Source organism: Lithobates pipiens, unplaced genomic scaffold (assembly GCF_037356315.1).
Source record: "Lithobates pipiens isolate NorthernLeopardFrog02 unplaced genomic scaffold, aLitPip1_a1.2 Scaffold_18, whole genome shotgun sequence".
Taxonomy (NCBI): domain Eukaryota; kingdom Metazoa; phylum Chordata; class Amphibia; order Anura; family Ranidae; genus Lithobates; species Lithobates pipiens.
In genome coordinates this window covers 449,283,444-449,301,318 of record NW_027507758.1, presented here as the reverse complement: position 1 = coordinate 449,301,318, position 17,875 = coordinate 449,283,444, and the positions used below count along the sequence as shown (strand labels likewise).

General features: G+C 41.4%; 1 protein-coding gene across 8 annotated transcripts in view; it reads right to left on the bottom strand.

The window, feature by feature from the left end:
- U2SURP (U2 snRNP associated SURP domain containing) overlaps window positions 1-17,875 on the bottom strand; it is a 127,920-nt gene that overhangs the window by 27,147 nt on the left and 82,898 nt on the right. For 4 of the 8 annotated variants that reach the window (XM_077488227.1, XM_077488229.1, XM_077488228.1 and 1 more), the window contains exons 18-23: window positions 16,648-16,767; window positions 16,184-16,340; window positions 15,992-16,087; window positions 15,754-15,820; window positions 11,737-11,844; window positions 8,413-8,572 (exon numbers count right to left, since the gene is read on the bottom strand). In XM_077488227.1, the coding sequence (XP_077344353.1) occupies window positions 8,413-8,572; window positions 11,737-11,844; window positions 15,754-15,820; window positions 15,992-16,087; window positions 16,184-16,340; window positions 16,648-16,767 (708 nt within the window). The remainder of the gene's footprint in view (window positions 1-8,412; window positions 8,573-11,736; window positions 11,845-15,753; window positions 15,821-15,991; window positions 16,088-16,183; window positions 16,341-16,647; window positions 16,768-17,875) is intronic. The other 4 variants (XM_077488231.1, XM_077488232.1, XM_077488233.1 and 1 more) reach the window with 1 other exon arrangement.

Here is a 17,875-nt window from a genome sequence, read left to right as displayed (position 1 = left end):
TAAGTGTTAGGGAAATAGCAGGAATTCCATTTTAACTGTTCGTTCTTAAACCTGCTTTTTTATAGCAGGCTTTAACATTTAAAATAAACAAACATTTTGTTTTACAAATAATCATTTAGTGCACATTACACTCCAAGGATTTCTAATGCAGTTTGAGCTGCTTGTAGCTCTATAATGTTTTCTGCTAAAATAGCAGCCCTCCACATCTAATGCTTTCTATTGGCTAAACAAAATGCCTGAAGCTGTAAAACGCTTTAAAAAAATGCCCAAAAAATGCCAGTAAATCGCTACGATCCGCAATGGATGGAGCCTAAAAAGCACAACAGACTCATTTCTTTGTGGGTTCATTTCAGCTTGAACTACTAAGTTCTGTAAACAACCTGCTTCTTTCAGGGAACCCGAGGAGTATATTCTGATGACGGGGATAAGGTCCCACTGCCTTAGACCAGTGGTCATCAACCCTGTCCTCAGAGCCCACTAACAGGCCAGGTTTTATGTATTACCTTGGGGAGATTCAGACTAGAATACTGCAATCACTGAGCAGCAAATGATATCACCTGTGAATTATTTCAGTAATCTTGCAAACCTGGCCTGTTAGTGGGCCCTGAGGACAGGGTTGATGACCACTGCCTTAGACCATGGGTTATATGTAGGAGGTGCATCCAGAGGTCCACCAAAACAGAGCGGTCTAAAATGGTGTTTGACATGCGGAAAAAACAAAAAACAAAACAAAAAGGGTGCAGTCTGCCCCGGGTGCCACACATTGCTGGGGTGTCACCCTGGCGCGCTCCTCCGAGGCCTCCCCTCCCTCATGGTGTCATGCAGAGCGGTGATCTCCCGCTGTGTTACAGAGATATAATCTGAATTGTTCGGCAGCCCCTGTAACAATGACCGGCCTTGACCTAGATCGCCGCTCTGTGTGATCCATGCAATGTTATGTCTGCAGTCTCTAGCCATCTCCTGTATCATGTCTGCAGTCTCTGGCCATCTCCTGTATCATGTCTGATAGAAGTACACCAAATGGAAATTTTGCTAATACTATTGGCAATGTGTTTAAGTTTAGATAAGAGATTGCAGACATGATACAGGAGATGGTTAGAGACTGAGGGCATGATACAAGAGATAGTCAGAAACTGCATTTTCTTGAGCTTTTCTTGCATTAAAAAAGGTGCCAATAATGGCCAACGATAAATTCATATTAATGTAAATTGATATTATTAAACAGTCAAATACAATTATATATAGAAATATTTTTTTTTAACCACTTAAGCCACGGGGCCATTTGGCTAGCCAAAGACCAGACCACTTTTTGCGATTCGGCACTGCGCCGTTTTAACTGACAATTTCGCGGTCGTGCGACGTGACTCCCAAACAAAATTGATGTCCTTTTTCCCCCACAAATAGAGCTTTCTTTTGGTGGTATTTGATCACCTTTGCTGTGTTTGTTTTTTGCGCTATAAAAGAGCGCACATTTAATTAAAAAAAAAAAAACAAACGCATTATTTTTAACTTTTTGCTATAATAAATATCCCCCAAAAATATATATAAAATTTTTTTCCTACGTTTAGGCCGATACATATTCTTCTACATATTTTTGGTAAAAAAAATAAAGTCGCAATAAACATTTATTGATTGGTTTGCGCAAGCGTTATAGCGTCTACAAAATAGGGGATAGATTTATGGCATTTTTTTTTTTTACTAGTAATCGTGGCGATCAGTGATTTTTATCGTGACTGCGACATTATGACGGACAACTGACATTTTTGGGACCATTGGCATTAATACAGTGCGATTAAAATTGCATTTACTGCTTACTTAATGTGTATTCTATATTTTGTTCTAACTGAAGGGGGGATGGGACTGTGCAGGGAAACTAACAGATCGCTGTCCATACCCTGTATGAACAGACGATGACAGTTCCCTGCTCATAGAAACGGAAACTGTGTGTTTACACACACAGCTGCCAGTTCTCTGTGTGCCCCGAGTGATCGCGGGAGCCCGGCGGGCACTCGCATCGGCTCAGGAGCGAGCGGGGGTGCACCGTCGCCCCCTAGTGGCCGTTTAGGTTACCGACGTAACATAGCGGTGATTCGTGCAGCCGAGCCATGCTGCTGCAGTACACCTGCAGAGGCTGGTCGGCATGCGGTTAAAAACTAGTATTTTCGGTTTTCAGCTAAGTGTATCCTGCATTTTTGGTTTCGGCACCAAAATTTCTATTCGGTGCACCTCTAGTTATATGCTGCCATCTTCATGTCAATGGACACTGGCAAAAGCTTTGCAGAAGCAGCACACCTATTTTACTGATATAATGCTGTCTCTGATCAGAGAAAATAGGGAAAGGACCTGTGCCCTGTACTGTACACCAAGATACAGAATGTAAAGGAATGGTAAAATTGCCATTATCTTTATATTGTACAGTACAGGACACATGAATTGATTAAAGCAAAGATCCATTAGAGACGCACATCATGAAACAGCCACATGTGCATGAAGTGAAATGAATGTCAGCTTCAGCCATAACTCCAGCCAGGCCTCGTCCCCAATGCGTTTCACTCTGTCCCTTAAAAAACTTAATCATTGAGAAACAGTGACAACAAGAAGGGTCAATGGACCTGAGGAGACAGTTGAGAGCAGAAGCACAAAGAAGTCAAAGCTGCATCAGCAGAGGCCCAAACAGCCACCGGAGGATGGTGGCTCTGCAACTTCTGGGATAAACGGATACTAAATGCTGCAAAAAGCCCAAGAGACCCGACATCTCTGAAAGAATGGACTTGTTCCCTAAGGGCAGAAGCTCTAGAAAAAAAAAACAAAAAAAAAACAGCACCCAGTTGAAAAGGAAGGAGGACTTCCATATCGGAAAAAGCAAAGGGACCAGTTCCCAAGGGAACATGTGGCAGGTGAGCATCTATGACTGTCCTGACCCCACCCCCTAAGAGGGATCATAAATTGCTTGATATGACTTCAAAAAAAGAAGAAGGAGGGGGCTACCAAGAATACAAAGGCCAAAGCAGAACTGTGACTGCCAGGGGAAACAAAGAGAAAGTGGTTCCTTTATCACAGAGGACCTTTTTGGGGAGTAACCACCTTGAACACAAGTGGAGGGCTCTGCATGGGAAAAAGCACCCGAAAAAGGCCCCTGAAGGACACAGGTGTTCACAGCAGGTGACAAAGAGCAACTTCTCATAAAGAGTGCACAGGTAATGCAAGTCAAGTTTTAGGAAAAGGATATACAAGGCAGAACTAGGACCTGCAGGGTATAAATGACAAGGTACTTGACAATTGCAAAGAGAAGCTGCAGGGTGAGGAACAGGAACAAGTTCTTATCATACTAGATGTGAACTACCAAACACGACAGATTGCAGAGTATGGAGCGATCTGCATGCCACCAGGAAAGATGGGCACTCTACCTAGAGATTGGAATGTGCCTAACTGGTAAATATGAGAGAATGGAAGATGCTGGGATCTCTATCAAACGTCTTGCAGAGCAGTCATACAACTAGAACAGGATAATTCAATAGGGGGGTTGATTGCAGATAGTAGGGTAGAAACCCACGGTAAATACCTCAATGTATTTATTAAGGGATTTCAAAGAGGAACTCACCGTTGAAGGGCATAGCCAAAGGCACCTTTCTCGGAGCAGGGTCAGCAAAAAAGTAAGTCTGCTCAGATGCACAGGAAGTAAGGGCATTCTGGATATTTGATGAATCCCTTTATTCATGGTGGCTACAGAGAATGTTAGGCCTGAGGGCAAAAGTTGTCATCTTGCAGAAAAGATAAAATTAGAGTCTCCAAAGCCTATTAACTAAATTCTTAAAGGGAATGCCGTTAATAGAAACAGTAGATTGCTTGGTATAAGAATTGGCAGGTCCACAGTGGGAACAGCCCATTTCTATCCAAACTCCTCTTCTATTTGTTACAAGTCAGCAAAGGAAAGAACAACCTTTTTTGGCCAGTCATTATATAAGGTCTACATTGCTTGATCAATAAAAGAAAAAATCTTTCTAGCAATTGCCTTCTTTTATGTCTCTATTGTTTTTTGTGGAGGCTGTGCAGAACTGGGTGTGTCTAGCCAGAGACTAGTATGCCCTACCTCAATCAATGAGTCCACCAAAACCAGTACAGTGCATTCAGAAAGTATTCCCGGTGCTTCACTTTTTTCACATTTTGTTATAGCCTTTTTCCAAAATGGATTACATTCATTTCCTTAAAATTCTACAAACAATACCCCATGGCGACAGCATGAAAGAAGTTTGTTTGAAATCTTTGCAAATTTATTAAATTAAAAAATCATTTATATATGTACAGCCTTTGTCATGACACTCAAAATTGAGTTTAGGTGCAACCTGTTTCCACTGATCATCCTTGAGATGTTTCTACAACTGTTAGAGTCAATTTGTGGTAAATTCAGTTGATTGGACACGATTTGGAAAGGCACACATCTGTCTATACAAGGTCCCACAGTTAACAGTGCATGTCAGAACACAAGCCAACCCATGGAGTCCAAGGAATTGTCTGTAGACCTCAGACAGGATTGTATTGAGGCACAGATCTGGGAAAGGGTACAAAAAAACATTGACCTCCATAATCCATAAATGGAAGAAGTTTGGAACCACCAGGACTCCTCCTAAAGTGGGCCGCCCGGTCAAACTGAGCAATCACGGGAGAAGGGCTTTAGTCAGGGAGGGGACCAAGAACTCAATTGGTCACTCTGACAGAGATCCAGCATTTCACTGTGGAGAGAGGAGAACCTTCCAGAAGAAACACCATACTTGCAGTACTCCACCAATTGGGCCTTTATGGTAGAATGGCCAGATGGAAGCCACCCCTCAGTAAAAGGCACATGATAGCCTGCGTGGAGTTTGCCAAAATGCACCTGAAGCACTCTCAGACCGTGAGAAACAAAGATTGAATGCTTTGGCCTGAATGTTTGGAGGAAACCAGGCACCGCTCATTACCTGGCCAATACCATCCAGGCACCATGCTGTGGGGATGTCTTTCAGTGGCAGGAACTGGGAGACTAGTCAGAATCGAGGGAAAGATGAATGCAGCAATGTACAGAGACATCCTTGCTAAAAACCTGCTCCAGAGTGCTTTGGACATCAGACTGGGACGAAGGTTCATCTTCCAACAGGACAACAAACCTAAGCACACTGTCAAGATAACAAAGGAGTGGCTATGGGACAACTCTGTGAATATCCATGAGTGGCCCAGCCAGAGCCCAGACTTGAACCAGATGGCACATTACCGGAGAGATCTGAAAATGGCTGTGCACCGACGCTCCCCATCCAACCTGATGGAGCTTGAGGGGTCCTGCAAAGAAGAATGTGAAAAACTGACCAAAATAGGTGTGCCAAACGTGCTTCAGTATTAAGCACAGGCCAAGAATACTTATGAATGCGATTCTTTGCATTTTTTATTCTTAATAAATTTGCAAAGATTTCAAACAAACGTCCTTCACGTCGTCATTATGGGGTATTGTTTGTAGAATTTTGAGGAAAATAATGAATTTAATCCATTTTGGACAAGGCTGTAACATAACAAAAAGTGGAAAAGTGAAGCACTGTGAATACTTTCTGGATGCACTGAATATGGAAATGCCGTCATTGCGAGTTCTGTTCAGGGTCCCCTGAAGGGGTCTTCAATTTCTGGATGCCATAGGCATGGACTTCAGCCCCGGACTTGTATCGCTCGCACCTTGCAACTAATTCGCTCATTGCACCATGTGCCGAGGTTACATATTGCATAGTGTGAGATCATTCAAGCAAATAACTTTACATTTTTAAGTCTTCATTTGTGTAAGCAATATTTGGGCCCACACAGGATGTCCAAGCATGTGTGGGATGAGCCTTAAGAAGTTGAAAAAAAAAATCTATTGGTGCTGGGAGTTAATGCAGTAGAAATCTTACGGCCTATGCTATAAACTATAAAGCAGTTATCTAATTTTTTTTTAAATGACTACACAGGTCTACGAAAAGCCAGCTAAATATCACACAATGGGTCAGACATGGTGACATGTTCTAACTGCACACTCATGTCGTTTGAGCACTTTCCAAATATCAAAGAAGTGTGCACATATCATTGCTTGGGAAAACATTCTACGGTCTAAAAGAATGTCCCTACTACTATCCTGAAACAGAAAAGCTTTTGTACAGTCAACAGTGCCTATACATGCAAACAGAATTTACATGGCAAATACAGGGGAATGCTTAATAGAGATTGCAATAAAATTCAAACTTCAGAGAGGCAAGAAAAATAAATATTGCATGACTTGAGTTTGGAATACCAAGCAAGCAACAGATGAGCATTTATAGAAAAGAGAAACACATAGGCTGTGGCTTATGTTAACCCCTTGCTGCCGACTGTAAATATATAAGCAGCCTCATGGAATTGGGTCTCTTTCTGTGAGGCCGCATATATGCGTACATGTGCTTGTGCTGAGAAGCACGCTGTACAGTGCACTCCCAGGACAGAGACTGGGCCTCTCACTGAGAGGCTCTGAAAAAGAAGGCCAGTCCTTCAAAACTCCTCCGCCCAAGGGGTCTCATCCAGGACCCCCCATTGCCAGGTTCGGTGACACGAGCAACCAATGAGAGATGTGCCCACACATGTCCCCCGAAAAATGTGTTTTTAACTTATGTTTGTGCGTAGACATCTTTCAGATTTTATTCACATATCTTTTAATAAATCTGTTGGATAATGCACTAGTCCAGTGCGCCCTCTTATCTTTTTCTCTTACCGAGAGATCTGGGTCTAGTACTAACAATAAGGAATGGGAAGGCCCAGTCCTTGAGCACCTGATCACTGTGATAGCCTCTAATTGGTTATCACAGTGATCAGTCACTGTACTACAGGCCACCCCTGTGTATGTGCTTCCTTGCTAGAGAAGAAAAATGGAAACAAAAAGGTGCATATTTAAAAAAAAAAAAAAAAATGCACATCACTGTTTCTAGGTCCTACTACAGGTACAAACAACATACCCATATTGTCAGGCGCAGGACCATTTGTTTGGGGTTTTACTTTGGTGGTAAAATATGGTAATAGCAAGAAAAATACATCTAAATAAAAAGAAAATATAAATTTTTTTAATTTTGGGCCTAAAAAGAATAGGCAATATACCTATTTATCAGAGCATATAAAAGTTAAATTGGTCCTGAAAAAAAAAAAAAAGAAAAGGATAATCCACACAGATACACTAGGTAGTTGCGATACACTTTTACCAACACAAAGTTGCAAAATTGTGTTCCAACATTAGAATTTGTTTTACCCTCTGTCATGAAAGGGCTCAAGTATTTCAGAAGGAGATGTCAGCTTACATGCGTCTCACATCACCAGTTTCCTTAACTGTGTGATAAAGTCAGTGCTAAAATGGATTTTCACTAAAAGAAGCTCATTACTAATGCTGGCCTTATTGCATAATCTGCAGCAAGCCACTTATTAACAATTATAATAAAAAGCGGGTTATGAATTACCTGTAATAGAGAAAGCTAGGGAGCTAGGATACTTGTGGTTACACACTTGCATATCACGAGTATGCTAGCTCCATCTATAAGACCCCTTTCACACTGGGGCGGTTTTTAGGCACTTTAGCGCTAGAAAGAAAAACTCTGCAAAGCACCTGGAATGCATCAAGGTGAAAAAAAAAACCTTACAGATTAAGAACCACTTTAAGCCTTGATCATTTCTAAGATATGCTTAATTTATTATATTATTATACCTTCTACCAAAAATCAAGGCGTATACAAACTTATCTGCTGGCTTAAGAATGTTTTGCTACAACGTTTTAAACAAATATGTATGCAATGCAGTTTAAAAGAGGAGCTCCAGTCTCCCACAAAATATTAAAGCTACAAATACCTGTCCAGGGATCCCGCGATGTTGGCACCCGAGCCGATTCTTCCATCGGCTTTAGGTGAAGGCACCGAACATGTTCATAGATTGCTACAATGATCTGAGCCGGAAGTGGGAGCAGGTACGTGTCAAAACCAGATAGCTGCCACCCCAAAAAAGTGCCAAATGTGACAGTGGAAGGGACAGGGTGCAAATAAGTGGAGCTCCACTTTAAAGCTTTGGCGCTTTCATTAGTCTAATGGCACGATTTTTACTCCATGTGATTTTCTTCAGTTCAAAGCACTTTTTTATGCCTAATATAATTTGATTATGGGGTTTAAAGGTAAGAATTTTTTTAAATGTATCTGTGCGTGTATGTGTGATCCATACACCTATACACAGACAATTTTATTTTTTGTTGGCTGTTATATGTAATCATTAAAGTGATTTGACTCATTCCCCCCATTGCTTTTTATGTTTAGGATCTTTAGGAAATAGCGTTGTAGGAAAAGCTGGTCCATGACAGATTAGTGTCACTATGAGTAAAAGAGCAAAACTGAAGTAGAAGCTGCCATTTTTACCAACCTCAATTTCTCTAAGTTTGGCACGTTTTTCTTCACTCATTTCAGAATATTTAAATGATTTAGAATCCGACATATCATCTCTAATTGGGTTGGAGTAGTAATGTTGATCCTCTGATTTAGAACTCTGTGTATCCTCTTCATCATCACTCTCCTCCTCTTGACTATAATGAAACAAACATATGCATGATTATAAAGGTTTAGAAAGACGGTCACGATACAAAATAGTGAAGCTGACAAGGTTAGGTAGGAACAAGGTCCTGAGCTGGCATACCTATTCCTATTTTACCACGTTTTTAACCTGTAACCTTGAGCAAGCATGTGCACCACTGAATTCTTGCACAGGCTAAAGCCCTGTACACATGGGCCGAATAACAGGAAACAACTGCTGGTTTAAAATTCTGATTAAAAATATCAGAACACAACAGTGGGGGAGATTGCTGAACTAACCTTGCATGGTTAGTACAGCTGCTCCAACCGGATCTGTCAGCCAGCTGGGTTGCAGAGAAAAAAAAAACAAAAAAATGTAGTGTGTACCTGGCATAGGAAAAGCCATAGGGTGTACACCATTAAAAACCACGACGACAGCTTCCATAACATGTTCAGATGGGTAAAACACGGTCCTCTTGCCAAGGCTTGTGGGAGCTTTGACCACATATGCTGCCGTATTAGACGGCGCTAATCACTGCTGAAGCTATGTAACCAATTCACCATCTCTCTTACAGAGAGTGCAATTGTGATTTCCAGCAGGTCTCCCCATATGGTGACCTAAGGCCAGTTACATTACACTAGCTGCTGTGCCTGCAATACCGTCATTTTAGTGTGCTTGGGCTGGGCACTCCACCTGTGCTTCAAGGGAACACAAACACTGGGATTGCACTCACAGTAGCTAGATTCCCTGTGTGCAAAGGACCTAAGACTAACTGAAGATGAATTGGGAGGTAAAAAATATTTAAATTTTTTTATAAATCTACAGCTAAACAGATTGACTTTTCTGGCAGTTTCTTTACATATAGCTGCGCTCGCAAGTTTACATACCCTGGCAGAATTTATGATTCGCCATTTTTCAGAGAATATGTATGATAACACAAAAACATTTCTTTCACTCATGGTTACTGTTTGGCTGACGCTATTATCAACTGTGTTTACTCTTTTTAAATCATAAATCACAGAATCTACCCAAATGATCCTGATCAAAAGTTTACATACCCTGGTGAATTTGGCCCGATAACATGCACACAAGTCGACACAAAAGGGGTTTGAATGGCCAATAACCACTTCCCGCCCGCGCTATAGCCGAAAGACAGCTACAGCGCGGACGCTACCTGCCGGGAGGGTGTCCCTGGACGTCCTATTTACTTCCGCAATGCACGCTCCTGAGAGCGCTCATAGGGGAAGTTCTATGCTGGCAGTGTCAATGCCAGTGCCTTGGACACAGCCAATCACAGATCACTGCAAACAGCCAATCACAGCGGCCGTTTACAGCGCGATCGGCATGTCCAATGAGAGATGATCTCATGTGTAAACATATGAGATCATCTCTCAGCGCCGCTCTCCCTCATCACACAGACAGCGTGTGAGGAGGGAGAGATGAACGGCTGCAGCGGCCGTAAGTTACAAAAAAAAAAAAAAAAAGTAAAATAAAGTGCCATCTGTCATCAGTGCCACGTATAAGTGCCATCTGTTATCAGTGCCACGTATAAGTGCCATCTGTCATCAGTGCCACGTATAAGTGCCATCTGTCATCAGTGCCATATCAGTGTCACGTGTCAGTACCACATTAGTGCCATCCGTCATTGCCACGTATCAGTGCCCCCTGTCAGTGTCACGTGCCATCTGTTACCAGTGTCACGTGTCATCAATGCCACGTATCAGTGCCATCTGTGCTACGTATTAGTGCCATCTGTCATCAGTGCCATCTGTCATCAGTGTCACTCGTCAGTGCCCCGTATTAGTGGCATCTGTCATCAGTGCCACATCAGTGTCACGTGTCATGAGTGCCACTTATCAGTGCCATCTGTCATCAGTGCCACGTGTCATTGTCCTGGTGCTCCAGAGCCTACAAATGTGTAATAGGTAGTCAACAATTTAGATGTGTAATTTATGTTCCTAGAACACGTGATGGTGCTCCCTGCATGTTGGGCCTCTCTAAATGGCCAGGCTGTGAAAAAGTCCCACACGTGGTATCGTAATACTCAGGAGTAGCAGAATTTATTTTGGGGCATTATTTGTGGTATACACATGCCATGTGAGAGAAATAACATATTACAATGACAATTTTGTGGAAAAAAAAAAAAAAAAAATCTTAATTTTGCAAAGAATTGTGGGAAAAAATGACAACATCAAAAACCTCACCATGCCTCTTACTAAATACCTTGGAATGTCTACTTTCAAAAAAAGGTGTCATTTGGGGGGTATTTGTACTTTCCTGGCTTGTTCGGGTCACAAGAAATGAGATAGGCCACCAGTACATCAGATGTGATCAATTTTGTATGATTCGCACCATAGCTTGTAGACTCTCTAACTTTCACAAAGACCAAATAATATCCACTATATACAAAAATCAAATAAATGGTGTTGCGCTACCTTCAGAGATTAAACTAAAATAAAGTGCCTAGTGCATAATATAAATAGGGCTAAATCGCAAAACTAGCAGAGATAGCACCCCCTACTAATATATACCGTATTTATCGGCGTATAACACGCACTTTTCCCCCCTTAAAATCGGGGGAAAGTCGTGGGTGCGTGTTATACGCCGATCCCCACTGTCTGCGAGTCAAAAATAGAGCGCCGCCGAAAAATACAGAGCCGATTGCTCGGCTCTGCTCGTAGTCCCGCCTCCCTGCTGTTTCTCTAGCGAGCGCTGCTGAAAAAGACCGAGCCGACTGTACTGTGTACTCGGCTCGGCTTGCAGTCCCGCCCAAACTAGGCCGGACTGCGAGCGGAGCCCACAGCAGGGAGGCGGGACTACGAGTGGAGCCGAGCAAGTCGGCTCGGTATTTTTCAGCGGCGCTCGCTAGGTCTGTCTCGGCGGTGGGAAATTTAAACATTGACAAGGCTGTAAACGGCACTGGCCAAGTTGCAAATGACACTGCCAAGCTGCAAACAGCGTGGGGCAAACACTCGTGCGTTTGTTTTGCAAAGCTGTCTCTGTTACCTGTCTTGTGAGTACCTTTCTAAAATACTTTTTAAATAGATTTACATACGTACTTCACCATCGGAGCCTACCTCTCTTTTCTCTATGAGATCCATGTGGAAACTACTGAGCAGTAAGATCTTTGTGGAAACTACTGAGGTATAAACACCAGCTGTGGGGGAAAGCACCTACCTGCCAGGAGTAGGGATACAATTCCTGGATCTTCCACTATTTTTCTGTTCTGCTGTTTGCCTTATAGCAGTAAGGTAAGGGGCCACTCCACCTGGTGTGCCGTGAACACTGGAGAGATACAGGAGTTAAATACACTGGTTTTGGCACCTTTATCTGAAGAAGCACTGAATGAGTCACTGGTCACTTTATTCATCTATGTTCACATAAAGACTCAAATTTTCCCGTTCCTTGCTTACTATTTATTTGCACTGTGTGCCTCACGTTTGAATTACAAAAATTGTTTTATGCATTATCTTTTAATTTAATTATTTTTGCGATATTTGGTTATACTCCACCATTGCACTATTGGAGGTTGGGGTTCTTATATACATGTGATTATGGACTAATCGATTTATGAATACTTAAGCACGAGACACTTTATTTGTTTACTTTCGTTGCTATGTTTAAGCACTGGATACTTTATTCACTTATTGGATTGTTTACGATTTAATTTGCTTAAAGCGGTTCTGCACACATAATAACATTTTCCCATTCTGTTCCCTCTAGACCGTACATTTGATAATGCCACCGTTTTATTTTTTTGATTAACCTACCTTATGTAATTAGTAATATTTGATTTTCATCCCCTGCGGCGATGGGCGGTCTCTTGCGGGGATCAGCATCACTTCCTGCTGAACCCCGCACTGTCTCCTGGGATCTCGTCCACGTAATCCCAGGAGACATTGCGGCTAATACATCCGAAATCTCGCGAGATTTCGAGGACGTGACGTCATCACGCCGGCCACGTTTGGAGGGCGATTTGAATTTCGCCATTGTTCTCCAGGGCAAACAGGTAAACATGACACAGCTCTGCTCTGTAGCTACAGAGCATGTGCGAGAACCGGCAAAGCATGCTGGTTAGAAACCCAGGAAATAAGGAGGAAGTTTAGCTTGTGGGCTTCACTTGCCCACAACAAAAATGACAACGGCCAAACATTGTGAATATAAACGAACATTTTGCACAAAAACGGACATGCAGCAGTCAGAAAACTAAGACAAGTAAGCCTTTTTATATAAAAACATCAATGTTAAAGCATAACCATAAAAAAAAAAAATTCTCAGCAGTGCAGAACCGATTTAAGGTACTTTATCTTTTGAACTGTTTTTTTTGCACTATTATGTAATTATCTGATCTAGGACAAATTTTTTATATTTATATAATAGTAGGAGGTGCTATCTCTGCTAGTTTTGCGATTTAGCCCTATTTATATTATGCACTAGGCACTTTATTTTAGTTTAATCTCCGAAGGTAGCGCAACACCATTTGTTTGATTTTTGTATATCATTTTTGGGGGTAGGGTATATACCTCTGTCAGTGGTTTGCTGCAACCTACCCTTAGTGATAGTTTATGCCCTTTATGATAGCGCGGGGATACTCTAACTCATTCTAAATAATATCCAATAGTTTGGGTTATTTTTACCAAAGATATGTAGCAGTATAAATTGTGGCCAAAATTTATGAAGAAAAAATAATAATTTGCATAATTTTATCACAGAAAAATTCATTTTTTTCTAAATTTTCAGTCTTTTTTCATTTATAGCACAAAAAATAAAAAACCCAGAGGTGATCAAATACCGCCAAAAGAAAGCTCTATTTGTGGGGAAAAAAAGGACAAAAAAAATCATTTGGGTACAGTGTTGCATGACTGAGTAATTGTCATTCAAAGAGAACACATTCAAGGAGAGCACCGAAAGCTGAAAATTGGTCTGGGCAGGAGGGGTGTTTAAGTGCCCAGTAGGAAAGTGGTTAAAGGTAACCAGTTTTGCACTGACGTTTCTGGATTCTGAGTCATGAGGAAAGCAAAAGAATTGTCAAAGGATCTGCAGAAAAAGGTAGTTGTACTGTATAAAACAGGAAAGGGATATAAAAAGATATCGAAGGAATTGAGAATGCCAATCAGCAGTGTTCAAACTCTAATCAAGAAGTGGAAAACGAGGAGTTTTGAAACCAAAACACGGTCAGGTAGACCAACTAAAATTTCAGTCACAACTGCCAGGAAAATTGTTCAGAATGCAAAGAAAAACCCACAAATAACTTCAAGTGAAATACAGGGCTCTCTGAAAACGTGGTGTGGCCGTTTCAAGATGCACAATAAGGAGGCACTTAAAGAAATATGGGCTGCATGGTCGAGTCGCCAGAAGAAAGTCAATGCTACACAAATGTATCCCCCTTACAATACACTAAACAGTACAGAGCCAAGCCTCAATCCTTCTGGCGCAAAGTCATGTGGAGTGATGAGACCAAAACTGAGCTTTTTGGCCACAAGCATAAACGCTACATTTGGAGAGGAGTCAACAAGGTCTTTGATGAAAGGTACATCATTCCTACTGTAAAACACGGAGGTGGATTGCTTATGTTTTGGGGATGTGTGAGCTACAAAGGCACAGGAAATTTGGTCAAAATTGAGGGCAAGATGAATGCAGTATGTTATCAAAAAATGCTGCAGGAACATTGGCATTCATCAGCCAGGAAGCTGCGCACGGGACGTACTTGGACATGACAATCGTCCAAAACACAAGGCCAAGTCGACCAGTCATTGGCTGCAGCAGAATAAAGTGAAGGTAATGGAGTGGACATCTCAAGTCTCCTGACCTCAATATCATTGAGATCTCAAACGTGCAGTTCATGAAAGACAGCCCAAAACTGGAGGCTCTTTGCCAAGAGGAATGAGCAGCTTTACCATCTGAGAAGAAAAAGAGCCTCATCCACAAATACCACAAAAGACTTTAAGCTCTAATTGATGTTAACCACATCAATACTGGGCACTTTCGCCCCCTTCCTTCCCAGGCGAAATTTAATTTTTATCATTTTGTTCGTGCAAATAAAGCTTTTTGCTGGTATTTATTCAGGGCTCAGTTTTAAAATTTTCTGCGATATAGGCGAAAAAAAGAGTGGAAATTTGGGGTGGAAAAAAACAATATTTTCTTTATTCTATTTTAAAAGAAATCAAATAAAATCTAAATTTTGTCATAAATTTAAGCCAAAATTTATTCTGCTAGATGTTTTTGTTAAAAAAAAAAAAAAAAATCCCATTAAGTGTATAATTGGTTTGTGTGATCATGGACATGTGTGTGCAAATGATCATTGGTGTATCTGATTTTACAGTTATATATGTGGGGGACATGGGTTTTGGGGATCATTGCTATGTGGGGACATGTGTGTTTACGTGTGTTCATTGTGTATTTTACATTGTGGGGACATGTGTGTTTTACACTGTGTGGACACTAGGTTGGTTAAATTAAATTTGATGTGCATCTACCACAGGGTGGTCCTGGGGACAATAGGTTGGTGATCAGCAAGTGAAAAAAAACGGCTTAGTCACTGATCACCAGCCAGCTGCAGAGATCCGCTCTCCTCACTGACAACTTCCGTGAGAGGAGAGGAGAGCCAATTGCCTAGAAACCAGCTGTTTACATCACATGATGGTCGTGATTGGACACGGCTGTCATGTGATCAGGAGGGCCAATCACCGAGCCCTCCTGCTGATCTAAGATGCGCGCGATCCCCCTCATTCTGAGGGACATTCATGAACATCCACTCAGAAGGAGAGAGCGCCCACCCAGCCGTACATATGCAGTGGCCGGGTGGGAAGTGGTTAAAGGGGGCAATAAACTGTATTAAGAACAGGGGTGTGTAAACATTCGAACAGGGTCATTTGGGTAGTTTGTTGCCATTATGATTTAAAAAGAATAAACACAGTTGATTGATAATAAATGGCTTCAGTCAAACACCAACCATGAGAGAAAGAAAAGTTTGTGTTATCATTCATATTCTCTGAAAAATGGCCAAGAAATCATAAATTCTGCAAGGGTATGTAAACTTATGAGCACAACTGTAAATTCTTTGGCAAGTTCTTAATCGCACAAATGGTACTAGCAAAAAATCAAACAGATTTCCACTTGTGCTTAACAAGACCAAATCTATGGAACTATTGTTGGTGTACAGTTAAGTAACTACAATAAGCCCACTTTACATACTTTTGATTTTCTTCCTCATCAGACTCTTCATGCTGGTCAAACAATTCCCACTTGGATGTGGTGACCGCTAAAATAAAGCAAAAATAAATTGTATTTATTTGGTAACATAACTTACATCCCTACATTTTTTTTTGTCATTACAGTATCCCATACACTGAGAATCATGCCATGCTCATATGTAACAGTGTTCGTTACTCCCCTTCATGGCAATGTAGAGGATTTCCTTAGCAGTAATTACCTTGCGACTCCAGCTCTGCTTCATCTACAGCCTCCCATTTAGATGGTGCTACTTTAAAAATGGGCTCATTCTTTTTAGAATCTTCAGAAATGTCCACTTTAATAAAAAAAAAAAAAAAGATAGGATGTCAGGAATCAGACTCCTGGCAAACAAGTTAAATTTTAAAGTAGTATTATAAAAATTCTCTCTTACGTGGAACTCCATCCAGATCATCATCAAGAGCTTTTATAGGCACGCCATCCAAGTCGTCAAGTGGAGCTATATCAAGTGGAATTCCATCCACATCTTCCAGTGGAGCCCCATCTAACTCTTCTTCAATTGGAGCACCATCCAAATCATCTATTACCTCCTATGAGCACAAGAGAATTGTCTGCTATTGTCTTGCATTATGGACAAAGCAAAGACTTGTGTAGAATTTTTATATTTAGCTTATATTTTACTATTGTGCTGCTTACAAGGACCTGCAAGCATACACACACACACACATACACACACACACACATTAAAACAGGGTACTTTGAGCTAATCTTTATCCTGCCACCTCGCTTTGTTTACAATTTCAAACCGGATTGGGAAAACCCATGGTCACCCTAAACTGAAAAAGTCCAGTGAATTTTTATACTCTCTGCAAGTGATCATTATTAATACGCACTTACCTCAGTATCCTTCTCATCAATATTTACAAGACCAAGGAAAATATTTTGCAGCTTGATTAAAAAGGGTTCAGGATAAATAGTCCAGTCTTCCCAGGCCCGGAAGCAGGCCATAACACGTTGCTGCATAAAAAGAATAGAATATATTTCTTTATTCAGTCTCCAACATTTCCTGCAATGAGCCAGGAATCATAATACCAACACTGTTCACATTAAGACTTGGGAGAATATATGAATGCTAAAGGTTTAGTTCCATCTGAACTGGAACATTAAGGGTAGATTCACATCTATGTGGGTGCAGGACTGCATATAAAATCGCTCAACTAAAATGTGCTGCTGTTAGCGGTTGTAAAACCTTCCATATACCCAGTAAAGTGACTGGCCTCAGGTGATACAGAGATTTAACAAAATCTCCTATATAAGTTGTGTCTGTCTATCTGCGGCCCTTTCTTCTATACAGACATTTAAAGCCCATCATTTTAAAGCCTGTCAGAGTTCAAAGGAAGCGGAGAGCTGAAGTTACACTGCAGAGCTCAGGGAGGAGAACTCAGAGCTGAGGGGTGGGAAGGGAAGGGACACATACCCACCCTGGGAAATCCCCCCCCCCCCCCTTCACCCCCATCATACAAACAGAGCTGAGGCTGACAATGATCTCTCCCCTGCCATCATTTTTCTCTTATTGTCAGGAATACCTGTCAAAAGTGATTCATAGTGATAGAGGAATGAGGCAGCAGACAGAAATGACACTTTGTGCTCTTAATTGAAACACACTCTAGAGGGCTATGCTTTGCTCATATTTCACGTCTGAGGTTTACAATCACTTTAAGCCACACTAGAGTGCCAATATTGGTTAATGGACCACCACGCATTGAAAACTGATGTGTTTTCCTATGCTGGGAAACGCATAGCACTATGCAGTTTTCCTGTTGCTGCGATTTTGGAAAAAGGTACAGGGTCCTTTTCTCCAGCTTTTCCCGCAGGTACAGTAGCCGAGTCAAATGACTGGGCAGCTGTTTCAGCGCAAACACAGCCACAGGGAAATCAACAGTGTAAACCTAGCTTGGGAACTAGAACAAAACTCAAAACTTCCATCTTTAAAGAGACCCTGCCACTAACAAAATTGCAGGTAAAAAGCACAGAAAATCATGCATCATAAAATGCTTACTTGCAGGGTTTTGCATACCCAATCATTTATTCACTGAAACATGCCTTTGATCTTTATATGGAATTT